The following is a 26774-nucleotide window of genomic DNA, read 5'->3' on the forward strand; positions in this document are numbered from 1 at the left end:
GAAGGAGATTCCACCACCTCCCTAGGGAACCCATTCCCGTGCTTCACCACCCGCCTAGTGAAATAGTGTTTCCTAATATCCAACCTAAACCTCCCCCACTGCAACTTGAGACCATTACTCCTTGTTCTGTCATCTTCTACCACTGAGAACAGTCTAGATCCATCCTCTTTGGAACCTCCCCTTTTCGGTAGTTGAAAGCAGCTATCAAATCCCCCATCCTTCTTCTCTTCTGCACTTCCTTTGTACAGCACCCTGGACAACGGTGCCAGGGCTGGGGCCTCCCGGTGCTCCCCAATCAATAATATTAAACTGGCACCTGATTCTGAGACTTGCGCTGGTCCAGTCCGGAGACACAGAGAACAGCCGCTGACCTACTGCCCACTCAGGCTGGCCGGCTCTATATCTGCGGGCAGTGACTCTGGCCCCGTCTGGCAGTGGCCAGTATGCGATGTGGCTGAGTGCCCCATGCTACAGGTGGTTGGTTCTGCCGTGCTGTGACCTGGCAGGGTGGCAGGGATGAGGAATACCCAGGGGATCAGCCGTTCGGATAACACTTCTCCCAGGGATTCTCCCCAGGCAGGCCCAGCTGTCGAGCGTCCGTGGGAGCCGGAGGAAGACAAAGCACCTGGCTAGCGGGTCCGGGATGCAGTGAGATGCTGTCTAAATCCTCAAACTAGTCATTGCTACAGTCACATTTCTCACCCCCACCCCCACCCCCACTGCCCCCAGGCAGACGCGGATCTGCACCCGGTGCCCCCGGGCAGACGTGGATCTGCACCCGATGCCCCCAGGCAGAAGCAGATCTGCACGCGGTGCCCCCGGGTAGACATGGATCTGCATGCGGTGCCTCCGGGTAGACACAGATCTGCACGCAATGCCCCCGGGCAGACACAGATCTGCACCCGGTGCCCCAGGCAGACACAGATCTGCACCCGGTGCCCCAGGCAGACACGGATCTGCATGCTGAATAAAGCACTAGTGATGGGCTAGGCAATTTCCCAGCTCCGGGCTCTGTTGGAAGGCCTGAGAGGTGGTGAGGAGAGGCAGCCAGGGGCAGCCGAGTGGTGGGGTGATGTGGCCAGATGCATAGCACGTGCAGGGAAGGATAAAAACATGCTGCTTTCTGTGCGGTGCAGCCGAGCCCCCAGCCGAACAGCAGCCAGGGGCTTAAGCTGCAGCTAAGTCTGCTAAGCCATCAAATTGTGTGTGTCTGTTCAGCAGCCTGACACCAGCACAGAGATTTGCGGCAGCAGCTTGATAATCCCAATAGAGAAAAGGCTTCAGCCCTGCAGAGTCCCCTCCAATGGCTGAACTCCCTGGAGAGGGCTCACTCCTCTTGGGGAGTCCTGTTCTCTCTCCCCACAGCTTCCTGGGTCCCTTCTCTGCAGGTCCTGACCCAAGCACTTGGGCCATTTCCATGCACAGGGCTGATCCCACGTTGCTTGGGTGGGCCTGAGCAGCCCGGAGAACCGGGTGCTCCCTCTCTGCCCATGTAACGGGCAAGTGCCCCGGGCGCTGCCCGCAAGGCAGAGGAATGACGCCCCTCTCGCCCGTAGCGTGGGGCTCCCCACCAGCTACCTGACACCCTGGGGTGGCTAGGAACTCAGAGGGGCTGGGCCCTGTTCCAGCTTCCAGGGAGGGGTGGCAAAGCTGCCATGGCCGTCGCTTGGAGGAGGTGCTGCCCCACAGAGAACAGCGGGCCGGGCCTGGCCCCCTCGGGATGGATGGAGTCTGTGGGAGCCAGAGACTGGAGAGGGACCCTCCAGTGCCCCCTAGTGCTCAGTACCCAGAGCCACCTGCAGAGCCCAGGCCTGGTCCTGAGAAGCGAATTGGCCACACACGCAGCTCTCGCTTCCCAGAGTCATTGACAATCGAGTCGCTCATTAGCATCTCATCTGCATTCCCCACACTAACGAGTCCGTGTTCAGGGTGGTTTGAGATGTTTTATTCCGTTTCCTTAAAAGTGCAAGTTTCCGGGATTCTGGAGCTGCTGAGATCCCGAGGTGGCTAGTAACTCGGCCGGGCATGGGCCCTGCTCTGGCTTCCTGGGAGGGGGCTGGCAAATCCTCACGGTGTGAAGCCAGCTTGCCTGTCAGAGGGGACCGCGGGGCACGGCTCAGCCGCCGCCAAGCCAGGGACATGGGGCAGCAGGAGAGAGCATCCCTCTCTCGGTGTGACTGAGCGCTCTTGGGTTAGTTCATGGCAGTTCACACAAACGCTGGGTTTGCTCCTGCGGGAGGGACGGAGACGAAGGTTTGATTCGGCTCCTGCGTTTTGACCTATGTTCAGATTGTTTTTAGAACTGCGTTAAAAACAAACGTTAGAACTTGGGATCTTTGGAGGGGAAAAGCCCTCGGTGCAGGGCATTTCCAAGAATTCTGCCGCTCGAAAACTGAGACGTTTTAAAAATGGCTATTTGTGTAGACCCTACAAAAACCTACCTTTTCAAGCCTTGCTCCCCCTGCCGTGTTTTCGGCAGCAGTTAAAGAACAAAGCCCCTTGTCAGAGCCGTGCCCACACAGTGCCCAGCGCTGGGGGTGGAAAGGGCTGCAGGCCCCGACCCTGGACAGGGACTGGGTTCATCTGGGTGCCATCCAGGTCTGACACGTGGAGAACCAGTCGCTGCTTATCTGCCGGGAAGAGGCCGCGGAAAAAAATATGCTTCTCTTTGGACATTACAAAGGGCAGAATAGTGCCCCCTACTGCCCCCCCTCCCCTCCCCAACTGCCTGGCATAGCGCCCTCAAGAGGTGGTGGTGTGGGCAGGGAGCTCCATGGACTCTCCATGCCCAGGGGGAGTTTGTGGGGCTGGCAGCTGGGGAAACCCTCCTCCTGCTGCTAAGGGGGCCATCTTATCCGGCGCGCCAGAGCCCTGGAGCTGTGCAGAACCCTGCCCGCCCCACCCTGCGGGCCCTGCCTCGGGGGTGAAAAGAGGCAGTGGTCTCCCCACTGGGAACGGGGGGCTGCATCTCTGAGCCCACCACGCAGTTGGCACCAGCTGACAGTCTCCGCGGCAAAGGTCCGGGGCTGGAGACGGCGCCCCAGCCCTGTGGGCGGGCGGGGGGGGGCACTCTGTGAGGTGAGGCGAGGGGGGAGCTTGCACTGCTGTTGCTGGGGCTGCTGGGGGGGCCAGGAGAGGCCCTCGGTCTCCAGGGCTGCTGGGCTGGGTCCTGAGTCTCCTCTTGCCTCCAGGTGGACAGGAGCGAGATCATCAAGAGCAACCTGCACCCCGTCTTCTCCAAGGTCTTCACGGTGGACTATTACTTCGAGGAAGTGCAGAAGCTGCGGTTCGAGGTGTACGACAGTCACGGGCACTCCAGCCTCGGGACACACGACGATGACTTCCTGGGGGGCATGGAGTGCACCGTGGGCCAGGTACTCGCCCTTACTGCCCCCTGGGAGCCGCTCCTCTTGCCCGTCCCCAGCCTGTGGCCCAGCAGGGCTGCGGTGTTTCCTGGGGGGGGAAATCCTGCCATTCGACCGTTCACTGCTCCCGGGCACGGGGCTGCTCCGTTCCTGGCCTGGGAAGGTGGCTCAGGTGGCCGGCAGAAGGGCTTAGCGGTGCCATATTTGCACATTGCAGGATGTTGTCATTGCAGTCAGCGGCACGGCCTAGGCGTGGGAGTTCTGAGCGCTCCCGGCCGAGGACGGGCTGGCGTTGGACCCTTTGTGCGCTGACCTCCCAGGGCCGGGGAAGCCCCACATAGTCTATAATGGCATTGCCGGTGGGACTGGAAGTCCCCAGGGCTGAGAGGAAAGCGGAGGGATGATGCTGCGGGTTAACGTGGCCAGGGCCGGGGATGGCTCCCAGCTCCCGGAGAAGGGAGCGATTTCCGCGCTGTCAGGAAGTGCCGCTGCTTGGCACGTCTGAGCACTGACTGTCTGTAAAGGCCAAGCACTGTCCATGAAACCACAGCCTGGCAGCCCCAGGCCCTCCGCCTGCAGCCTGGGAATCGCTGGCAAGTCCTTGCCAGGGCGGGGGAGCTCAGCGTGTGGCACAGGCTTGGTCCAGCGCTGGTTCCATCCGCAGGGGTTCACTGGCCCCCGTGCTGACGTCCTCCAGGATGACTCGTGCCTCAGCATGACTCGCGCCAATGTCCCCCGAGTGACTCACGTGCCGTGTCCCCTGAGTCGTCTCCCGAGACGACTCCCACAGCAACGTGTCTCCTGGGGCTGCTCATGCTCCAGCACAACTCTAGTGCCACCATCTCCCCTGTGGGCCCATGGGTCCCCTGCCCCCATCCCAGGGCATTGCATGGGCCCATGGCTCCCTCCTCCCCGACTCGTGCCATCATCTTCCCTTCCAGATCGTGGCCCAGAAGCGGGTGACCAAGCCGCTGTTTCTCAAGTACGGGAAGTACGCCGGCAAGTCCACCATCACGGTGAGTGCGGCCGGCCCGGCCTGTGCCTCCAGGCTGACTCCAGCTCTGCACTTCCTAGCGGTCCTGCTGCTCACACAGCCTGCAGGGAGGGGGGAACGCGTTCAGCTGGGCCTGCTTGGGCCATTCCCTTTGGGAAAGGACAGGAAGGGGCCGACCCCAGAGCTGCCCCATGCCCTGCTCTGGCTGCCTCGGTGCCACACGGCTCTGCCAGGAAACCCTTGAGCACATGTACCCGTCTGACGGGCTCTGGAGCCTGGCACTCGGTGGGCAGGAGCTGTCTCTAGAGAGCTGCCCGGTGCTCTGCTCCCCCCAGCCCGGAGCGCCTCTTCGTATTTCTAATGCTGCTGTCCCCCCACCTGCCCCAGAGAGGGGTCCTGCCACATCCTCCGGGGCTCTGGTATGGCTCACAACCAGCCAGGTTTGTGCTGAAGATCCTGCTGCTGCAGGGGCCAAACTCCCATTGCCCGTCTCCTCCTGCCCCCCAGCCTGTCCCACCCTACGCAGACTAGCCCTGATCTGCCCCCGTCATCTCCCCAGGAGAACCCAGGTTCTCATCACTGGTGCCTGGCTCCTGCCCATAGCGGGGAATCCACATTCGTTCCCCAGAGTCCAGCCCCGCCAGCTGGTGTATGGGTGTTGCTGGGACACCTGCTCCGTGCAGCGCAGGAATTGTGCTCTTTGAACGTGATGGAGAACACACTAAAGAGTGTGCTGGGATGGCGGCCCCTGGCCCCTGCCGCCTGGCCTGGCGCGTGGCATGTGCACAACGGCCTCTCTGGGCCCTGCCGCCTGGCCTGGCGCGTGGCATGTGCACAACGGCCTCTCTGGGCCCTGCCGCCTGGCCTGGCGCGTGGCAGGTGCACAACGGCCTCTCCGGGCCCTGCCGCCTGGCCTGGCGCGTGGCATGTGCACAACGGCCTCTCCAGGCCCTGCTGCCTGGCCTGGCGCGTGGCAGGTGCACAACGGCCTCTCCGGGCCCTGCCGCCCGGCCTGGCGCGTGGCAGGTGCACAATGGCCTCTCCGGGCCCTGCTGCCCGGCCTGGCACACACATCGCTGCCAGTGCCACACAGGTGTGTTCTGTGTGTGGTGGCTCCAACAGGCAGCCAGGACCGGGCAGGTTTCTCCCTGGGCCTTGTGCCCGGCTGCCTGTCTCTGAGGGCCCCTTGGCGCTCTCCCCTCAGGTGCTGTCAGAGGAGATTTCCGGCAACAATGGCTACGTGGAGCTGGCATTCCGGGCCAAGAAGCTGGACGACAAGGTACCTCTGCTGGCCGCTGGGGGTGGCCGAGAGACTCCGCTCTGCCTTTGCTGAGACCCCGGTGCCCCCAGCCCCCCGGATCGGGCGGGGTGCAGCCTGGGAATGGCCACGCGGAGGAGCCAGTGTGGTTATTAGCTAAGAGCTGGGAGCTGTGGCTGCCGACTGGCCCTGGCACCCCTCCGGCACCTTTCCAACGCTCGGGTGCTGCTGGGGGAGGCTGGAGCTGCCTTCGGCAGAGCACGCGATGGGAGCGGCCAGGCCAGTTCGCCCCTCAGAAGCCTGGTCAGCGGGCCGTGGCTCTGACCAGTGACAGGACACATGGAGCTCTGTCCCTCCGCTGAGCCTGCCCTCTGCGATGGGGGGGTTGTGCTGGTGCCCCTGTCCCAATCGAGCCCCACCCAGCTCGCTGCACCCAGCTGTCCAAAGGGCTCCTCCCACCCACCGGGGTGAAAGATCTCCCTCTCCCAGCCCCGCTCCCCGGAGCCCCTCGGGAAAGCACAGGCTGGCAGGGATGCTGGGGGGCAGTTCAGCGATAGGCAAGGGCTGGGAGTCACCGGGGCAGGCTGCTGCGGGCACAGCACGAGAGAGGCTGGCCGGGCAGAGGAGGTGCAGTGAGACTGCAGGAGCCACAGACAGGGGCCAGGGCCAGAGTGGGCACAAGGCAGGGGCAGGGAAGGAGTCCAGCGTGGCCATGGCAGGGGTGAGGGAGTGTGGAGCGTTGGCACAGTGGCCCCTGGGTGCTCAGAGCCCCCATCCTGGGCAGGGCTGGTCCGGCGGCTGGTCCCCTGTCGGGGGGGTATCGGGGGAGATGGCCCGGAGGTTGGTCCTGCTGCTCTGACTGGCAGGGCTGTTCCGGAGCGGGAGGGCAGCACCAGCCATGGAGCTCACCGGGCCCCTCTGCCCACCCCCCCGGCAGGATCTCTTCAGCAAGTCGGATCCTTTCCTGGAGCTCTACCGGATCAACGACGACGGGAGCGAGCAGCTGGTGTATCGCACCGAGGTGGGTCCCCGCCGCGGGCAGAGCCTCCAAGGAGCCCCTGCTGCCACCCAGGGGGAAGGGAATGGAGACAAGGGTGGGGAGCGATGGGGGGGTGAAAGGGATGGGAGTGGGTGGAGGAGGGGCTGGCGGGGATGGGGTGATGGGGGTGCAGAGGAGGGGCTGGTGGGGACGCTGGAGCTCTCGCCCCTGTGCCCCCGGCTCCAGCCCCAGCAGGAGCTGCTTGTCAGCCCCAGGCAGCTCCCCCCGCAGGAGAGGACGGGCAGCGGAGGGGGAGAGCGCCGTGCCCGGAAAGCTCCCCGCGGCTCCATGCTGCCAGAGGATCCTCCCCTGCCAGCTCCTCTCGCTCCCGGCAGAGCAGGGCCCCCAGAGCTGTAATGGGCTCTGCCTGGGAAGGGAAGAGGGGATGAGTGACGGGGCCCCCCGGCCCCCGCTGCTCCCTGTGCTGGCAGCGCACCATGGAAGTGCCTGCTGCTGCTCTGCTCACACCTCCCTGACGGGGGCCTAGGAGGATTAGGCACCTAGCAGAGCTGTTACGCTGTCAGGCCCACCTGGGCCCCGCCATTCCCTTCCTGGTGGGAGCCTGCAGGGAGGGGAGAGACAGAGGTGAGAGGGGCACTAGATGCTGGTCCAGGGAGTCTCTCGTCCAGGGCCTGGCTACCTAGCGCCTCCCCCTGCCGGAGCGGGGGCTAGTGTGACGAGGTGGGCATGTTCGGGCTGTGTTCTGTGACTGCTGAGTGGGGATATTGACCTGGGGAGGTTGCAGGGAGTTGTGCTGGGACGGCTGCACTGGGGAAGGGAGGATACCTGAGCAGTAACCTGAAAACCAGGTGGGGGTTGGAGGCCAGGTGACACCTCTGCCCGACACTGAACAAAGGACACAAAGGCTGGGGGAGGAGCCGGGGGGAGGCTGAGTGAGAGGCTGGGGGGAGTTTTCAGTTTTGGAGCTGGCTGGGAAATGGAGACGGGCCCCGACGGGGCTTGGGCTTCCCAACGGGGCTGTGGCCTCCCCGGGGGCCCCAGATGGACCTAACTAAAGGGGATCCTGTTGTCTGTACCGGCAAGACCTGTTTGGGACCGTGTTCCTGTCGTCTAAATAAACCTCTGTGTCACTGGCTGGCTGAGAGTCACGTCTGACTGCGAAGTGAAGTGGGGGTGCAGGACCCTCTGGCTTCCCCAGGACCCCACCGGGGCGGACTCGCTGTGGGAAGCGCACGGAGGGGCAGAGGATGCTGAATGCTCCAAGGTCAGACCCAGGAGGTGAAGCCGTGGGAGCTGCTTGCCCTGCAGACAGTCTACTCCAAGGGAGAGGAGGCTCCCCAGAGTCCTGCCTGGCTTGGTGGGGAGCAGCTCCAGAGCCTCGCCCAGGGACTCCGTGACAGCTAGAGCACAGGGCTGGGCATGGGACTGCCTGGATCCTGCATGACCCTGGGCAGGGTCCTCCCCTCCCTGTGCCTCAGCACCCGCAGGGGTTGGGAGGGGGGCAAGGGCTACTCAGGGCTGTTTGCAAAGCCCGTTGGGCCTCTGGCAGATGGAAGCCCAGCGGGCACCCTGCTCATCGCCCTGGAGTGCCCCGACAGGCCGTATGCAGCACGTTCCCACTACCCTCTTGTGTTTACAGGTGGTCAAGAACAACCTGAGCCCCGTGTGGGAGCCGTTCAAGGTCTCGCTGAACTCGCTGTGCAGCTGCGAGGAGAAGAGGAAGCTGAGGGTGAGGAAGGGAAGGGGGGAAGCCCTGAGTAGCCACCGCCCTCGGGGGAGCTGAAAGGGGCCACCTCACCGAGTCTCCTGCAAGGGGGACCGGCCCCGTCACAATGCAACCTGCCCCCAGGGTCAAAGGCAACCCGGGCACAATGGAGCAGAGGAAATGCATCCTGATGCAACATAGGCTTGGCCTGTGGAACTCACTGCCACAGGACACCCATGTGTTAGTGTCACTGCAGAGGCTACACTCACAAACGCACAGACACATGACCAGGGCCTTCGGTCCTCCTGCTTCAGAGCCTGACCCGGCCCCCAAGAAGGGTAAGTGCTCCCCTCGTGTGCTTACATAGCTGTCCAGGGGCATTGAGCCCTTCCTCTGAAGTGTCTGTATAGCTCAGGGCTGGAAGGAGGACACCACGCACATGGCTGGGTGCGTATCCACGGCGAGGGTCCAGGGTGAGTGGGGGGGATGTTGGGGGCTGGGAAAGGCCCCTCCCTAGAGAGGGGTGAATGAGGTGGGACCCTCTGGCTCAGCTGAGCTCCTCTCCTATAGTGTGTCGTCTGGGACTACGACTCCCGGGGAAAACACGACTTCATCGGAGAGTTTTACACCACGTTTGAGGAAATGCAGAAAGCGAGTGGGGAGAACAAGGTTTGTTGCGGGCGGGGGGGATGGGGACCCTACGCATGTGGGTCTCCAGGTGGGCCGGCTGCTGGTGACGTGAGGCGACTCGGCCGTTCTGTGTCAAAGCCCTTTGCGTGTGTGTGCTGGGTATTCGCCCGAGTTGGTCACATGTTGAGGCAAAACTTTTTCCCTGAAATTGAACGACTTTCAACAATTGTCCCGAACGTGGTGGTTTCACATTTTTCCGGGTTTTTTTGGGTGGGGGGTGGGAATCTAGGAAAACTAAAACAAAAATGGGTTGTGTTTGTTTTGTGGTCTTTGTTTTTCCCTCTTTTCTCCCCCTTCCTTCCCTGACATTTAAAATGAGAAAAGGCAAAATCCTCAAACTATCAAACCAACCCCCTGAAACGTTCCGGCATTTTTTTGAGCTGTTTTGCAACACAGATTTCCCCTTGTCTGCCCAGCTCTGGGGTTCGCTGTTTGCCGGGTGCACAGTCTGGGTGTGTGACTCGCGTGTGCGTGCAGCGCTGCCGGAGGCTGGAGGCCAGGCCCGGCGGCGCATGTCACTGCGGGGATGCCCGGGGGCGCTGCGTGTTGTTGAGGTGCTGGGCACGTCTGGCTGAGCTCCAGGGCTGCTCGTCCGCAGATCACAGATCTCCGCTGCTCTCTCTCTGTTGTGCTCCAAGGTGCAGTGGGACTGCATGAACCCAAAGTACAAAATCAAGAAACGAAATTACAAGAACTCAGGCGTGGTCATCTTACTGGATCTGAAGGTGAGCCGGGAGCCGGGCCGAGCCTGCCCTGGGTGTTTCCTGGAGCTCTCACATCAGCCCTTGTGCCCTGTATTGCAGCACCCTGTGGTGACCACAAGGGAAGCAGCCCCGTGCCAAGGGTGACTCAGTGCCCCTCGGCTGTCCTGGCACCTTGATGCCAGAGGGGCTAGCAGGAGGCGAAAGCGCCTTTGTACTCTGGGGCAGGGGGCTGGTCGGACAAGCCTGCAGGACGTACTCCCCCTCTGAGGCTGTTTGGTAAAGGAGCAGTGACTAGGAGAGCTCTGTCCCGGCTCGGGGACACTGACACACATGTCTCGCTGTATCCATATCCCTCCCCTTGCGGCAGCCTCCTTGGCTCCCAGCGCCCGGCGGGCGGCTGCTGTCCCCCCATGCTGTCTGGCAGGCAATCGAGCTGTTAGCAGTGCAGAATGCTCCGCTCGTGTCTGTCCTTCCGGGCTGCTTGTGCCTGGATCGCTGCCGGGAGAGGCCAGCCAGACGGCCAGAAGAGCTCTGGGCTGTGCTGTCAGGGGCTGGCTAACACGGCCTTTGTTTGGAAGCTCCACAGGGTCTACTCCTTCCTGGATTACATCATGGGCGGATGCCAGATCCACTTCACGGTAAGGAGCACGCCCTGTCTCTCCGCTGGCAAGGCCTCCCCGGCGGGCATGGCAGGCTGAGCAGCGAGCTCGGAGCAAACCTCGTCCTGGGTCCCAGGACGGAAGTGTTAGAACCTGGCCCAGGAGTTGATCCTGCTCAGGCCCACCGCGGGGAGCGGATGAGGCAGGAGGCTGGAGATCAGGCATGGGGCATTCCATGGGGCACTAGTTCTGGAGGCTGCTTGGCGGCCTATGGGACACGTGTTTGGTGGGCCGCTGTCTGGTTCCTGGGGGGAAGATCTCCACGGCACACGGAGGGGCCAAGGGCTTCGTGGGCGCAGAGCGCGAGCTCCCCTCTGCCAGCATGGGGATCCTTAGGCTTCCTGGCCTGCCCATCCCGCACCCTGTTTCAGCACAGGGTCGTTCCACCCGTAAGGAAATGAACGGCAAAGTGGGCTGACGAGCTGCTCCTCGGCCAGGCCCTGCTGTTACAGGGCCCCCAGCAGGGGCATTTGGAAGGGCTCGTAGCTTCATGCCCAAAGAGAAATATGTGGTGCCCCGAGCTCTCGGCCCTGCAGACGCGTGGCTCTGTAGCACGGCTCCTGTCTCTCTGCCTCGCTGTCAGGGCCGGTGCAACCATTTAGGCGACCTAGGTGGTCACCTAGGGCGCTGGGATTTGGGAGGTGCCATTTTCTTCAGCAGCAACCGCAACGGCTGGATCTTCGGCCGCCCCGGTCGCCACTGGCATTTAGGCGGAGGGAGCTGGGGCAGGGGAGCGCGGGGAGGGCCACCTGCAGCAAGGGGGGGGGGCGGCACGCAGGGGAACTCCCCGCCCCAGCTCACCCCTGCCCCGCCTCCTCCCCGAGCAGGCCGTGGCTGCTTCACTTCTCCCGCCTCCCAGGCTTGAGGCGCCAATCAGCTTAGGCACCGCAAGCCTGGGAGGCAGGAGAAGTGAAGCAGCCATGGCCTGCTCGGGGTGCTCGTGCGCAGAGCAGGGGTGAGCTGGGGTGGGAGGGGTGCCTCAGGGCGGAGGGGGGGGAGCTGCCGCGGGGGCAGGAGGGGGCGCCTCAGGGCGGGGGCTTGGGGTGGGGGGCTAAAGTGGAAGTTTCGCCTAGGGTGCGAAACATCCTTGCACCGGCCCTGCTCGCTGTGTGCTGCCTGGGCGGGACAGCGCAGCGTTACATGACTAACAAGAAAAGCACGGGGCCTGGTGCACACGGGGCCTGGCGCACACAGCAGCCGTAAACCCTGATGAACTGGCTAGTGTGGCTGATTTTAGCAGCTGCTTCCCTGGCTGGACTGGGACAACACAGCCAGAACGGACCAGTGAACCTGCCCCACGCTGTTTAACTGCTGGCTCAGCAGTCGGTACCGCTCCTGCTTGGCCACAGTCATCCATTCACACCTCACTGAGATCCCCAGAACTTCAGAGCGTAGTCTCCACAATCAGCCATGCAGGAGGTGAGCTCGAACTGGACGTACCTAGTGCCGCCAGCAGCAGTCCGGAGCCCCTGCTTGGACCCTGGGGCAGGTTTCTTCCCCCCCACCCCCGAGATTCAGTTTGCTAGAGAAAGGCGGGATGCAGGTGCAATGTTTAACTCTCTGAGTCCAGTAAGGTTCTAAGTGGCTTCTCAAGGGCTACTGACACCTCAGAGCCAGTCATGGTGCAGTTTTCTTTTTCATACTCCAGTCCTATTAATTAAAACACGACTAGTGAGTGAGCTGCTTTCCCTGCAGACTGTAGGGGCCTGAGATGTGCAAGAATTGCACATGCACACACAGCTGGGCAGTTGTACATTTAAACCACCTGCTGCACATGCAGCTAGCTGAGTTGTGCGTACAACTGCACATGTAAGTTAAGCACATGGGTGTGCATAGTTTTTTGCACGTGCAAATGCGTATCAGTCCCTGAAAACATCCTCCTTCCTTGGCTTTGCACCTGAGTCTCTGTCACACTCTGGTGCTGGGCATGAGCCAGGTTCCTTCCCTCTGCTCCTTAGTGTTTTGCATTCCCTGCTGTTAGACCTTTGCTGGTACTTTGCACAGATTCCTCATTAAAAATGAAAAAACAACCAGCCTCCAGATTGCATTTTGCAAAAGCATCTTCTCCCCAGAGTGAGTCAGCCCCGCAACGTGCGGGAAGCAGACTGCTTGGCTCTGCTCCGCAGCATGAGACAAGCCGAGAGCGGTGGTTGGTCCTGGGAGCAAGGCCTGTCATGTTGTGAGACATCATGTCCCATCACTCCGTGACATGGCTTGAAGGGGAACGGCAGAGCAGAAACACAGGCTGGCTTAGCTCAGCCCTGCTGGCAGCCTGTCCCTTCTGAGCAGCAATGAAAGAAGTTTGCAGGAACTTTTAGAAAACTCCTCCCCACTGCTCTTGACACTTGCTCTGTCACTGGTGCCACCTCGCATGTGGCATCACCCCCGCACCCCCAGCCCTTATTGCAAACCATGGTGCACCCTGGGCTAACGTCCATGAGTGAAGAGGTGCCGGGAGGATGTCACGGGGAGGGGGAGGGTGTTAGCAAAGGTGGGTTTAAAAAGCCTTTTACTGCTGGATGCTTCCACCTACCTGCTTCGTGAGTCCAGGGCTGGCTCTGCTGACCACCTGTCTTCCGATCCCAGGTGGCTATTGACTTCACAGCGTCAAACGGAGACCCTCGGAACAGCTGCTCTCTCCACTACATCAACCCCTACCAGCCCAACGAGTACCTGAAGGCACTGGTGGCAGTGGGAGAGATTTGCCAGGACTACGACAGGTGAGACAGCCCTGGGCTCTGTCTGTGCCTGGCCCGTCTGGCGAACATCCCCATCAGCCTGGCCAGCCCCTCTGGGGAATGCTGGAGTTCAGAGCTGGCTGCCTAGGCTCCCGCCCATCGGGCCCTGCTCTCTCAGCTGCTGCATGCCCACAGGAGCCCCCCATGTCCACTGGCCTGCTGGGCACCCCCCCCCCCACACACACACTGCCAGAAAAACCTGGCTAAGGGGTCCTGGTTGTACCTACAAGCCCTGCTTGGAACTGTGTTCCTGGCGTCTAATAAACCTTCTGTTTTACTGGCTGGCTGAGAGTCCCGGTAAATCAAAAAAGTGGGGGGTGCAGGGCCCTGCCTCCCCCCCGCCCGTAACACACACACACACGCACACACAGCAGCCCAGCTGCATCTGGGCCGGCTCTTCCTCTCTGGGTTTTTGTAGGCTCTGCCACACAGAAATGACAAGGCCCCGGACACCCCCCAAGCTGCCCACCCCCCTGCTGCCCCAGCGAGAAGTGCCCCAGCTTGGCCCACTCCCCCAGCTGCCAAGCCCTTCCACTGCTGGGAGCTGGCTGGGATGGGCCCCTCCCAGTGCGGGAGAGGGCAGGCGATACACTGAGTGCTCCCCGGGCACCCCCATGCCAGGTGGGGCCGGGGCCTGGCAGGAGTCCCTGCCGTTTACCATGGTACTGGTCCGTTCCGGGGGCTCCTGGGGCAGACACTGAGCGGGGAGGGGCCGGTGTTGCCGGCTGGAGGCTCTGCATCAGGGTTCATTGTGCCCTGTCTGGGCCCCTCACTCCCTGGAGATCCCTTTATGGGGCCTGGGGGCGCTTTGGGTGCTGGGGCACCGGAGCAGCATCTGACATCTGCTTCCTTCCAGCGATAAGAAATTCTCCGCCTTAGGGTTTGGTGCGAGGATCCCACCCAAGTACGAGGTAAGACCCCTGCAGGGTAAGAAACAGGCCTGCGGGGGGGAGTTGAGGAGCAGCATGGTGGGGGCCAGGATGGCTACGGGGCTGAGGAGTGGGGGGCCGGGGAGGTTACGGGGGCTGAGGAGCGGCGGGCCGGGGAGGTTACGGGGGCTGAGGAGTGGGGGGCCGGGGAGGTTACGGGGGCTGAGGAGTGGGGGACCGGGGAGGTTGTGGGGGATGAGGAGTAGGGGACCGGGGAGGTTACGGGGGCTGAGGAGCGGGGGGCCCGGTAGGATAAGGGGGCTGATGACCTGCGGGCCCGGTAGGTTAAGGGGGCTGAGGAGAGGGGGACCGGGGAGGTTACGGGGGGTGCGGAGCGGGGGGCCGGGGAGGTTACGGGGGCTGAGGAGTGGGGGACCGGGGAGGTTACGGGGGCTGAGGAGTGGGGGGCCGGGGAGGTTACGGGGGCCGCGGAGGTTACGGGCGCTGAGGAGTAGGGGCCGGGGAAGTTACGGGGGCTGAGGAGTGGGGGGCCGGGGAGGTTACGGGGCTGAGGAGTGGGGGCCCGGGGAGGTTACGGGGGATAAGGAGTGGGGGGCCGGGGAGGTTACGGGGGCTGAGGAGTGGGGCGCCGGGGAGGTTACGGGGCCGGGGAGGTTACGGGGGCTGAGGAGTAGGGGGCCGGGGAGGTTACGGGGGCCGGGGAGGTTACGGGGGCTGAGGAGTGGGGGGCCGGGGAGGTTACGGGGGATGAGGAGCGGGGGGCCGGGGAGGTTACGGGGGCTGAGGAGTGGGGGACAGGTGAGGTTACGGGGGATGAGGAGAGGGGGGCCGGGGAGGTTACGGTGGAGGAGGAGTGGGGGGACGGGGAGGTTACGGGGGCAGTGGAGGTTACGGGGGCGGAGGAGTAGGGGGCCGGGGAGGTTATGGGGGATGAGGAGCGGGGGGCCGGGGAGGTTACGGGGGCTGAGGAGTGGGGGGCTGGGGAGGTTGTGGGGGATGAGGAGCGGGGGGCCGGGGAGGTTACGGGGGCTGAGGAGCGGGGGGGCGGGGAGGTTACGGGGGCTGAGGAGAGGGGGACCGGGGAGGTTACGGGGGCCGGGGAGGTTACGGGGGCTGAGGAGTAGGGGGCCGGGGAGGTTACGGGGGCCGGGGAGGTTACGGGGGCTGAGGAGTGGGGGGCCGGGGAGGTTACGGGGGCTGAGGAGCGGGGGACCGGGGAGGTTACGGGGGCTGAGGAGCGGGGGGCCGGGGAGGTTACGGGGGCTGAGGAGTGGGGGACCGGGGAGGTTACGGGCGATGAGGAGTGGGGGGCCGGGGAGGTTACGGGGGCCGGGGAGGTTACGGGGGCTGAGGAGTAGGGGGCCGGGGAGGTTACGGGGGCTGAGGAGTGGGGGGCCGGGGAGGTTAAGTCGGCAGAGGAGTGGGGGACCGGGGAGGTTACGGGGCAAGAGGAGAGGGGGGCCGGGGAGGGTAAGGGGGCTGAGGAGAGGGGGTCCGGGGAGGTTACGGGGGCCGGGGAGGTTACGGGGGCTGAGGAGTAGGGGGCCGGGGAGGTTACGGGGGCTGAGGAGTGGGGGGCCGGGGAGGTTACGGGGGCCGGGGAGGTTACGGGGGCTGAGGAGTGGGGGACCGGGGAGGTTACGGGGGCTGAGGAGCGGGGGGCCGGGGAGGTTACGGGGGCTGAGGAGCGGCGGGCCGGGGAGGTTACGGGGGCTGAGGAGTGGGGGGCCGGGGAGGTTACAGGGGCCAGGGAGGTTATGGGCGCGGAGGACTAGGGGGCCGGGGAGGTTACGGGGGCTGAGGAGTGGGGGGCCGGGGAGGTTAAGGGGGCAGAGGAGTGGGGGGCCGGGGAGGTTGTGGGGGATGAGGAGGAGGGGGCCGGGGAGGTTACGGGGAAAGAGGGGGGGGGGGCCGGGGAGGTTACGGGGCTGAGGAGTGGGGGGCCGGGGAGGTTACGGGGGCTGAGGAGAGGGGGGCCGGGGAGGTTACGGGGCCGGGGAGGTTACAGGGGCTGAGGAGTGGGGGGCCGGGGAGGTTACGGGGGCAGAGGAGTGGGGGACCGGGGAGGTTACGGGGGCTGAGGAGCGGGGGGCCGGGGAGGTTACGGGGGCTGAGGAGCGGCGGGCCGGGGAGGTTACGGGGGCTGAGGAGTAGGGGGCCGGGGAGGTTACGGGGGCTGAGGAGTGGGGGGCCGGGGAGGTTACGGGGGCAGAGGAGTGGGGGGCCGGGGAGGTTACGGGGGCTGAGGAGTGGGGGGCCGGGGAGGTTACGGGGGCTGAGGAGTGGGGGGCCGGGGAGGTTGTGGGGGATGAGGAGTGTAGGGCGGAGGAGGCTACAGGGACTGAGATACAGGAGAGGCTATGGGGGGCTGAGCAGCAGGGGTAGGGGAGGTGATGGACTGAGGAGCTGGGGGAGGGGAGACTCCTGTCCAGGGCTTTGATGTTGGCAGGCCAGGCTGGGCAGCTCCCACTTGCCTCAGCTGCTCCCAGCTCACCTGCCTTGATTCCCCTGTTCAGGGCGTGGAGGGTTTTGGGTGGATTCGGTTGGGCAGGTCCCTCTCGCTGGCGCTGCCGAGTGGGCTCCGTCCCGGGGAGCAGCGCGCAGCCCTGACATGACACGTCACGTCGACGGCACCTGCCATTTCTATAGAGCAGAGCAGACAAAGACCCCCAGAGAAATGACAGGACTAAGTGTGGTCTCCAGAGCACGTGCCGGGGGGGCTGAGGCCCAGCAGTGCGAGGGCTTTGCACGAGGAGGCAGGAACAGCCCCTGCATCGTTTGCCCTTTAGCCAGAGTCCAGCCGGGGAGGCGAGAGGCAGGGCTAGAGACGTACCCTCGCTGCACACAAAGGGGCAGTGGGGGGTCATGAGGGGCCGGGGGCCCCCCCCGATTCATTCTCTGCTCTCTGGTAGGTTTCCCATGATTTCGCCATCAACTTCAATCCGGATGATGACGAGTGTGAAGGTAAGAGGCTGGCAGCAGAGAGAGCCAGGCCGCTGCACGCCGTGCCAGGGCCCCAGGGGCAGCCAGGCCTCGCCCCGTCTAGCCCTCGCTGCTGGGAGTGTGTGTGAGGGGGGCTGCGGGCCCGTGTGCTGCTGCTCCCACCCCCTCTCCCTGCTGAGCACGGACGCTTCCCCTCCTGCCTGGCAGGTCGTGGCCTCTGCGCCGGAAACGGACCATGCTCCAATCCGGGGCCCCCTCGCTGACCACTGTCAGCGCCCCACGAGGAATGGCTGAATCCTGGCAGCCTGTCTGCTGGGCACGTGGGTGGAGCCGGGCAGCGGGGCCTGGACCTGCCTCATTAGTGTCCTCACAGGGGATGGGCAGGGAGAGGTTAGCGGCCCTGGGCCGTGGAATTGCTGGGCCGGGCGGCTTGTCACCCGATTTGATGTCCCCCACTAGGAATTCAGGGCGTGGTGGAATCCTACCAGAACTGCCTGCCGAAAATCCAGCTCTACGGCCCCACCAACGTGTCCCCCATCATCTCCAAGGTGGCCAGGGTGGCGGCGGCGGAGGAGAGAACGAAGGAGGCCTCTGTGAGTACCTGCCCCGTTCCTACCGCGCTGCCTGCACCGCAGGCCGAGGGGCCTGGGATCTCCGGCACTCGCTTCTGCCTGGATGCAGACTGTCCAGCTGTGCTGTGTAAGCCTCTGCCACGCGGCTCTGTGAGGGCACAGTCCTGGGCTGGGCACAGAGTGCCAGCTGTGCCCGTAGCGTGGTGGTGTTTGCAACGTGAGGGACCTGGCTGAGACCCTCCTAACTCCTTTCTCATGTGATCTCCCCAGGGTCCCAAGGCGAGAGGCTGCTGCCGTGGCCTGGGGCAAGTTGCTTAGGGTAACATTGTCAAAGCGACTACGGCCCATTGACTCAGAGAGGGTCCGATGCCAGGTTGGCAAATGGGACGTTGGCTCCTAAGACAGCAGGGCACTTTTGCAAATGTTCTTCATCTGCCCCCTGGGGTTGTATCGCTCCCGGGGCGCTGGGAGGCTGAGTTCACTCTGCCCCCCTCAGAGTGTTCCTCTTACGCTGTGGCGGATGCTGAGTCTGCTCCTCGGAGAGCTGCTGCAGCACAAGCGCCAGGCGGGAGCAGGAGTTAGTGGCGGGGAAGAGGGGGTGCACCGAGCAGCGATGGGGTGAAACAACATGAACCTTCAGCTGAGAGCCAGGGAAAGCTTCCTCAGAGTGAGACATTCCAGGCTGTGGGGAAGGCCCATCACTCGGGACTCAGGCCTAGCAGGGAGAGGCCAGTCCTGCCCAGCATGGCTCGGCACTGCTACCGTCAGCCCCATGGCTGCTGGCTGGGCATCAGAGCTACCCCTGGCCATCGAAGGAACGCCAGCTCCTGCCTCAGCCGCACGTGCCGGGAATGTTTAACATGGCAGCAAGCGCCCTGCCTCACACGCAGGGCGTCTGCCTGAACGGACATTTGCAGCCCATTCCACAGCACAGCCGGTGCGCTCGGCCCTGATGGACCTGGAGCACGTGACAGAAGCCAAGTGCTTATTAGAAGATCCCAAGTTCAGGGACTCCTCGGAACAGGCCTCCTCTCCCCTCTGCTCATGCAGTGTCCTCATGTCCTCCAGCAACATTCAATCAGCTGTGAATAAATAGCCAAACCCTCAGGGGCCTGTGGAGTTTCTGGCAGGTCAGTGTGGAGTTACTGGGCCAGGCTAGCCGAGTAAGAAAAGGCCTGAGGTTGCACGGAGCTCTTTGGGGGGCAGCGGAGTGACAGGAATACATGGAGCAGATTCCTGGCTCCAGAGATGCAGTGCCAGGGTCCAGTGGGGCCAGTTATCCCAGTCTCCATGCAACACCTCTGATCACCTGGTGTCACGGAGTCCCCGGGCGATGCTCTGGAACTGCTCCCCACAAAGCCAGGCAGGACTTTGGGGAGCCTCCTCTCCCTCGGAGCAGACTGTCTCCAGGGCAAGAAGCTCCCACGGCTTCACCTCCTGGGTCTGACCTTGGAGCATTCAGCATGTGCCCCTCCGTGCGCTTCCCACAGTGAGTTCACTCAGGCGGGGTCCTGGGGAAGCCAGAGGGTCCTGCCCCCCACTTTGCAGTCAGACGGGACTCTCAGCCAGCCAGTGACACAGAGGTTTATTTAGACGACAGGAACACGGTCCCAAACAGGTATTGCCGGTACAGACAACAGGATCCCCTTTAGTTAGGTCCATCTGGGGCCCCAGGGAGGCCACAGCCCCGTTGGGAGGCCCGAGCCCCGTCGGGGCCCCTCTCCATTTCCCAGCCAGCTCCAAAACTGAAACTCCCCCCAGCCTCTCACTCAGCTTCCCCCCGGCTCCTCCCCCAGCCTTTGTGTCCTTTGTTCAGTGTCAGGCAGAGGTGTCACCTGGCCTCCAACCCCCACCTGGGTTCTCAGGTGACATGCTCAGGTATCCTCCCTTCCCCAGTGCAGACAGTCCCAGCACAACTCCCTGCAACCTCCCCAGGTCAATATCCCCACTCAGCAGTCACAGAACACAGCCCGAACATTCCCACTTCATCACAGTGGCGTCTCGGGGCGTCTGCCATGGACTGGCTCTGTGTGCGTGTGCGCACTGGGTAGGGCGGGCGGGGGCCTTTCATTAAAATCCCGTCAATTATTTACACCTGCGGATGTGGAGCGTTTTAGGAAAATGTCATTTTCTTCTGGGACCTCCCTGGCTATTTGCTCACTGAATCATTTACCGCGCCGGCTGAGCCTATCAATTAATGACAGCAGCTAATGCATCGTCCTCAGCCTGTGTGCTGACCCGGCTCTGTGTCTCAGGGTGCTGGGGGAGTCGGGGACCAGCAGCCGTAAGATGGGGCTTGAAGAGGAGCAAGGAATCAGTCACTGCCTGCACTGGGACGGGGGGCGCGGGGGGCTAGCTCTGCCCAGTCACCCATAGCCGCTCTCCCCCCTTTGCCCCACAGCAATACTACATCCTGCTGATCCTGACGGACGGGGTGGTGACCGACATGGCGGACACGCGGGAGGCCATCGTGCGGGCCTCCTACCTCCCCATGTCCATCATCATCGTAGGGGTGGGCAACGCGGACTTCACCGACATGCAGATCCTGGACGGGGACGACGGGGTCCTGCGCTCCCCGAAGGGGGAGCCCGTCCTCCGGGACATCGTGCAGTTCGTCCCCTTCAGAGAGTTCAAGAACGTGAGTCGGCCCCCGAGGCCCCTTCCATAATGACTGCATGGCTGTGACCACCACACGTGTCTGTGGCGTGCCCATCACCGTGGCATCAGGGAGGATGGTTTAGTGGGTAGGGCATAGAGATGGGACTTGGGTGACTGGGGTCACAGCCTGGCTCTGCCACAGACTCCATCTCTGGCTATGGGCAAGTCCCTTTGTGGCTCCGTGCCTCAGTTTCCCCATCACCAGGGCTGGTGGCACTGCCACCCCTCCCAAGGTGCCGTGAGGGTAAGTCAGGGGTGGCGCTCAGTCATGAGGGCTGTGGGATACCTAGAGAGATGCACTTCGGAGGGCTAGGAAGGGGGCTGGCAGTATCCTCCCCAAAACCAGAGAGGCTCAGGCCTCTCCCGCCTGCCCTGGCACCGTGGGGCTCCCAGGGGAGGGTGGCCTGGTGCCATCCTGCTCTGCTGACCCTCTCAAGGGCTACAGGGGCAGGATTCAGAGTTTGTGCTGTTGGTGAAGGCAGCTAATGAGGGGGTAAGAAAAGGCCTTCTCTCCTCACACCCCATTTGGTCTCCATGGGCCCCGTCACAGTCTGGCCGCCCTCGCTCCCTGTTCAGTAAAACCATGTCCTTGCTCTGTGTCTCGAAGGAAACTCTCCTGTTCCTGCGGCTCACAGGGGACTGAGGGGGGCGTCCCTGGCCTTTACCCAGCCAAGGGGCTCCAGACACCCGCTTGGTCTCTGGGCTCCATGCTGAAACAAAAGGTGAGACAAGGTGGGTGAGGGACCAGCTTCCATTGGACCAGCTTCTGGTGGTGATTTAGACGGAGCTGCTTGTCAGCTCGGGGAAAGGTACTGGGAGCACCCCTTGTCCTCACGTTCAGCGACACAGCGGCACCAGTGCCGTGCTTTGGAGAAGGTGCTCTGACACCGACGGCAGAGCGTCTCCGGTCGGCGGACTTACTCCACCCCAGAGAGGCAGTAGCTGCGCTGGCAGGAGAAGCTCTCCCATCCACACAGCGCTGTCTGCACTGGGGGATTTTTCACATCCCCGAGCGACCTAGTTCTGCCCATAGAGGTCTGTAGTGTAGATGTGGTTGTCACAGCTAAATACAAGATCAAAGCGATAGTGTCGAATAAGCAGTTAGCACATATTCTAAGGGCCCATTCAGGGTGAAGAGGCTAAGGGACAGCCCTGCTCACAGGACAGAAAGGGGTTAGTGGTTACAGAGAGTTGTAATAAGCCAGTGTCTTTGTGAAGACCGTGATTTGCAGTGTCCAGCAGAGCTCTGAAGGTAAGCGCTGTGCCGGTTTCCGTGATCGCTTTGTGAGACGTCTTCACCCACAGGCGATGGGGTGTTTTGGCTTTTATCGCTGTCCTGTGTGCGTTCGCTGCAGAGTGTAGCAATTGTCTGGTTCACCCACACAGGGTGTGTCTCCACTGCAGCTAGACCCCTGCAGCTGACTCAGGCTCCCGCTCAGGGGCTCTTTAACTGCAGTGTAGACGTTCGGCTCTGGGATCCTCCCTCCTGCCAGGGTCCTAGAGCTCGAGCTCCAGTCTGAGCCCAAATGTCTACACTGCATGTAAACAGCCCAAAGGGGGGGTGTCTGGGTGGGGCCGCAGGCGCTGTGTGTAGCACGGGGGGGTGTCTCAGTCAGGCTCTGTGTCGGGGACACAGGCGCTGTGTGTAGCACAGGGGGGTGTCTCAGTCAGGCTCTGTGTCGGGGACACAGGCGCTGTGTGTAGCACAGGGGGGTGTCTCAGTCAGGCTCTGTGTCGGGGACACAGGCGCTGTGTGTAGCACAGGGGGGTGTCTCAGTCAGGCTCTGTGTCGGGGACACAGGTGCTGTGTGTAGCACAGAGGGGGTGTCTCACTGAGGCTCTGTGTCGGGGACACAGGCGCTGTGTGTAGCACGGGGGGGTGTCTCAGTCAGGCTCTGTGTCGGGGACACAGGTGCTGTGTGTAGCACAGAGGGGGTGTCTCAGTCAGGCTCTGTGTCGGGGACACAGGCGCTGTGTGTACCACGGGGGGGTGTCTCAGTCAGGCTCTGTGTCGGGGACACAGGCGCTGTGTGTACCACCGGGGGGTGTCTCAGTCAGGCTCTGTGTCGGGGACACAGGTGCTGTGTGTAGCACAGAGGGGGTGTCTCAGTCAGGCTCTGTGTCGGGGACACAGGCGCTGTGTGTAGCACAGGGGGGTGTCTCAGTCAGGCTCTGTGTCGGGGACACAGGCGCTGTGTGTAGCACGGGGGGGTGTCTCAGTCAGGCTCTGTCGGGGACACAGGCGCTGTGTGTAGCACCGGGGGGTGTCTCAGTCAGGCTCTGTGTCGGGGACACAGGCGCTGTGTGTAGCACAGGGGGGTGTCTCAGTCAGGCTCTGTGTCGGGGACACAGGGGCTGTGTGTAGCACAGGGGGGTGTCTCAGTCAGGCTCTGTGTCGGGGACACAGGCGCTGTGTGTAGCACAGGGGGGTGTCTCAGTCAGGCTCTGTGTCGGGGACACAGGCGCTGTGTGTAGCACAGGGGGGGTGTCTCAGTCAGGCTCTGTGTCGGGGACACAGGTGCTGTGTGTAGCACAGAGGGGGTGTCTCAGTCAGGCTCTGTGTCGGGGACACAGGCGCTGTGTGTAGCACGGGGGGGTGTCTCAGTCAGGCTCTGTGTCGGGGACACAGGTGCTGTGTGTAGCACAGAGGGGGTGTCTCAGTCAGGCTCTGTGTCGGGGACACAGGCGCTGTGTGTACCACGGGGGGGTGTCTCAGTCAGGCTCTGTGTCGGGGACACAGGCGCTGTGTGTAGCACGGGGGGGTGTCTCAGTCAGGCTCTGTGTCGGGGACACAGGTGCTGTGTGTAGCACAGAGGGGGTGTCTCAGTCAGGCTCTGTGTCGGGGACACAGGCGCTGTGTGTAGCACAGGGGGGTGTCTCAGTCAGGCTCTGTGTCGGGGACACAGGCGCTGTGTGTAGCACGGGGGGGTGTCTCAGTCAGGCTCTGTCGGGGACACAGGCGCTGTGTGTAGCACAGGGGGGTGTCTCAGTCAGGCTCTGTGTCGGGGACACAGGCGCTGTGTGTAGCACAGGGGGGGTGTCTCAGTCAGGCTCTGTGTCGGGGACACAGGTGCTGTGTGTAGCACGGGGGGGTGTCTCAGTCAGGCTCTGTGTCGGGGACACAGGCGCTGTGTGTAGCACGGGGGGGTGTCTCAGTCAGGCTCTGTGTCGGGGACACAGGCGCAGTGTGTAGCACGGGGGGGTGTCTCAGTCAGGCTCTGTGTCGGGGACACAGGCGCTGTGTGTAGCACGGGGGGGTGTCTCAGTCAGGCTCTGTGTCGGGGACACAGGCGCTGTGTGTAGCACGGGGGGGTGGCTGGGGGCTTTGCTGGCGACGCTGCCCTGAGTTTTCCTGCACATGGAAGTTGGCAGTGAGCAAGATGCCCCACCAGGGAGCCCTGGCCTACGTCTCTGCCCGTGTCAATGCTCTTCCCCAGAGCCGCCGGGCCAGGATCTCCAGCCGCGCTAGCCAGACATCTAAGCAGCTGGGCTCCCCGAAGGGCAGAGAGGCAGTGTATGGATTTCTCTGGCTCCGTGCTGGAATCTCTCTTGATCAAGCTGAGCTGACGCTGGGTGTGCGGGCGAAGCCACAGATGGAGGGAACGGCTCCTCTGGGTCCTTCAGGGTCAGCCCAGCTGTGATGGAATTGGGGGGGGGGAGTCCATAGTTTGCATTTCTGGCCCCGCTTGAGATCTGAGCTGCTTGGGCACTTCAAGGGCTAACTGATCCTGATGGTCAGTAATTGAAGCTCCTGGAGACTTACGTCTTTTCCTTTAGCCACAGTGATACCGAGAGCCACTGGGCAGGATTAACCCTTCAGATGCAGTTGCGGGAAGCACTGGGAAATGGCAGAGCCCAGGCATGAGCTAATGGCAGTTATGCCCCAAAGGACAACGGGGCTGTTCGCCGCCACCCTCCGGTGCTGTGCTGAGGAGCGCCTGGCTGGGAGAGCCCAGAGCCAACGGCTGCCCTTTGTCTTGCAGGCCTCGGCCACGGCCCTGGCGAAGTGCGTGCTGGCCGAGGTGCCGAAGCAGGTGGTGGAGTATTACAGCTACAAGGCCCTGCCGCCCCGGTGTCCCAAAGCCGATTCGCCCAACTCCACCCTCGACTCGCCCCAGTGAGGGACCACCCCTCCGGCGCCCCTGCCCTGCCGTCGTCCCTCAGCCCGGCCCACGATGGACAAAGAAATAAAAGGCAAAGGAGAGCAAGAGTGTGTCGCTGTCTGAATCGTACAGGCTCCCCCCAGCAGCGAGCGCGGGGCCCCAGGCAGCCTCCCCCCCACCGCCCACATGCCACGCTGCACCCCCTGCCTCCCCCGGCCCTCTGAAGGACCCAGACAGCGAGCTGAGCCAGCAGTGCAAAGGCACATGAGAAGCGCGGGGGGCGGGGGGTGCCTTGCTGGTTTCTCACTCGGGCCGGGTCCCTGCTCAGTTTGACAAGGAGCTTCTGGGCGTGATGCAGTGACCTGGCCTTGGATGCGGAGAGGTGGGTGTTTACAGTGTGATGGAATCAGGCAGGCAAGGGGAGAGAGGGTGGCAGTGGCTGGTCAGCCAGCAGAGAGTGAGTGAGGGGCTGGCTGGACCGGGGGGGGTAGGGGGGAGGGACCAGAGCCCGCTGCCTCCAGGGCACTGGTTTGGTGGTCCCAGGAGTACTAGGAATGGGATAGGGAGCCTGGCTCGTGGGCTCCAGTGGCTGACAGCTCTTGGGTGAGTGACCCATTTGTGCAGTGTGTTTCCTGGTTCTCAGGCATCCCCAGCACCCAGTGTCTAAAGTGCTGGCTCAGTTCTGGAAATAAAATTTCTAAGTGAGCTGGGAGACTCCCTCTGACTGGCAGCTTCTCTCCCTTCCCCGCCTCCGGGGGAAGAGCAGCCAATCAGATCTGCTGCAGGGAATACACACCTATGCACCCAATGTTGAGGCCCCTCTGTCCGCTCCCACGCTGCATGATTTCCCATCTTCTGCCCAGAACGCGGCTGGCATCCCCAGCCCTGGACCAGCAGCCTCCCTGACTGTGGATCATGTCAGCATCCCCCAGGGGTAGCCCCTGCTGCCTGTCAAAGAAACCCGGAGAGCAACCTGACCATCCTTTGCAATGGGTCTGGAGTGGCCTCTTACCTGGCTGGCTTGTGCCCAGCACAGCAGACGTGCCAGGGGCCCCAGTGCATTGGGCTGAGGCCAGGTGAGAACTCCCAAGTGGCGTGAGCTGCCCCCATAACATGGCGCGTGCGAGCTGATGACAGTTCTGCTGCTGCCTCTGTCTGCCTCTCTCACCTGAGACTGCACAGAGTGGGGCCCATGTCCTGCCCCCCCTGCACTGCGCTGAGCCCCAGGAGCAGCTGGTTGCTGGGCATTGCCCAGCCACCCTTTGCATATCATATCCGAGTATTTTAATGAACAACAAAAATAACCAGGAAAATATATTAACCCCCATCTTGACTGGCAGGGTCTGGTCTGCTAGGAGCCCCTCCCACCTCCGACAGCAGAGCAATCTCATGGCATGGGGGGAGAGAACAAACAGGGAGCTCGGTCCGACCCAAGGGACGGCCGCTTTGCTGGCATTGCCTCCAGCCTGTGCAGCGAAGCAGTGACGTAGGCGTGGCTAGGCCAAAGCTGCCAGTGAAAGGGATCCCCGACCGCTCAGTGTTGCCCCGCTCGTCCATTTCACTTCCCTGTCAAGTGCATGATGCTAGCTGGGCTCATTCACGTTGCCAGTGGAGGTGCTGTTCCCAGCTGTGCATATTTCTCCGTGTACCGTGTGCTTGTCTGTCACTTAGCGTCTGCATGACGAACCTCCTGTTCTTGCTATATGGGAGGAATGAGCCAATAAAGGCAATGTTGTATTTCCCCCTGTGTTGGTACATTTTATTGAAAGCTGCCTGAGCAGAGCAGAGGGTCCCCCCTACTTGGGAGTCCTCTGTGCCCCCCTCGGTGCACCAAGTTACGCAGTGCTGTCCCACAGCAGGAGTATTTCTGCCTGACCCCCGTGGCGATCAGCTCCTCCCCTGAAGTTTGATGATTGATGGCCCTTTCCATTTGTAGCCTCATTGATGTCTCAGCAGATGCTCCACTTGGTGATGATACTCTTTTACAAAAAACCTGGGAAATTCCCACCTACAAAACGTTGTTACCTTACAGGTCAAGTTGCCAGATGGCAAACTCCACAATGCGAATGGCAAGCTGATGTACCAACATTTAAGTGGAGCCCGGTAGCCTGGTAGCCCTCCCAGCTACAAGTTGGCTCATTCATTATGATTATGGTATCTATTAAATGGATTAAAAACTGGCTAACTGATAGATCTCCAAATGCTCTATTAATAAGGAATTAGCTGGTGTGTTTCTAGTCGGCAGCCCCTGAGACTGGTACTCAGTCTAATGCTATTCTATAATTTTATCAGTGACTTGGGAAAAAATATAAAATTGTTGATAAAGTTTATGGACTCTACAAAGCTTGGTGGCGAGGTACATAATGCTGAGGACACATGGCAATCTGGGTGGCTTGGTAAGATGGGTATAATAAAACACCATAGCTTTAACACAGCTAAATGCTGGGGTATATATCAAAGAACAGAGCATGCAGGACATGTTTATAGGTTGCAGA

General features: G+C 62.4%; 1 protein-coding gene across 4 annotated transcripts in view; it reads left to right on the plus strand.

The window, feature by feature from the left end:
• CPNE7 (copine 7) overlaps positions 1-25948 on the plus strand; it is a 37393-nt gene extending 11445 nt beyond the window's left edge. For all 4 annotated transcript variants that reach the window (XM_044987820.1, XM_044987823.1, XM_044987822.1 and 1 more), the window contains 14 exons: positions 3192-3374; positions 4307-4381; positions 5564-5638; positions 6555-6638; positions 8257-8346; positions 8893-8991; positions 9651-9737; positions 10295-10354; positions 12962-13095; positions 13970-14024; positions 16916-16967; positions 17406-17539; positions 19920-20156; positions 24160-25948. In XM_044987820.1, coding sequence (XP_044843755.1) covers positions 3192-3374; positions 4307-4381; positions 5564-5638; positions 6555-6638; positions 8257-8346; positions 8893-8991; positions 9651-9737; positions 10295-10354; positions 12962-13095; positions 13970-14024; positions 16916-16967; positions 17406-17539; positions 19920-20156; positions 24160-24297 — 1503 coding nt within the window. In that variant the 3' untranslated portion in view covers positions 24298-25948. The remainder of the gene's footprint in view (positions 1-3191; positions 3375-4306; positions 4382-5563; positions 5639-6554; positions 6639-8256; positions 8347-8892; positions 8992-9650; positions 9738-10294; positions 10355-12961; positions 13096-13969; positions 14025-16915; positions 16968-17405; positions 17540-19919; positions 20157-24159) is intronic.
• The last annotated feature ends 826 nt before the right edge of the window (positions 25949-26774 follow it).

Source organism: Mauremys mutica, chromosome 14, assembly GCF_020497125.1.
Source record: "Mauremys mutica isolate MM-2020 ecotype Southern chromosome 14, ASM2049712v1, whole genome shotgun sequence".
NCBI lineage: Eukaryota > Metazoa > Chordata > Testudines > Geoemydidae > Mauremys > Mauremys mutica.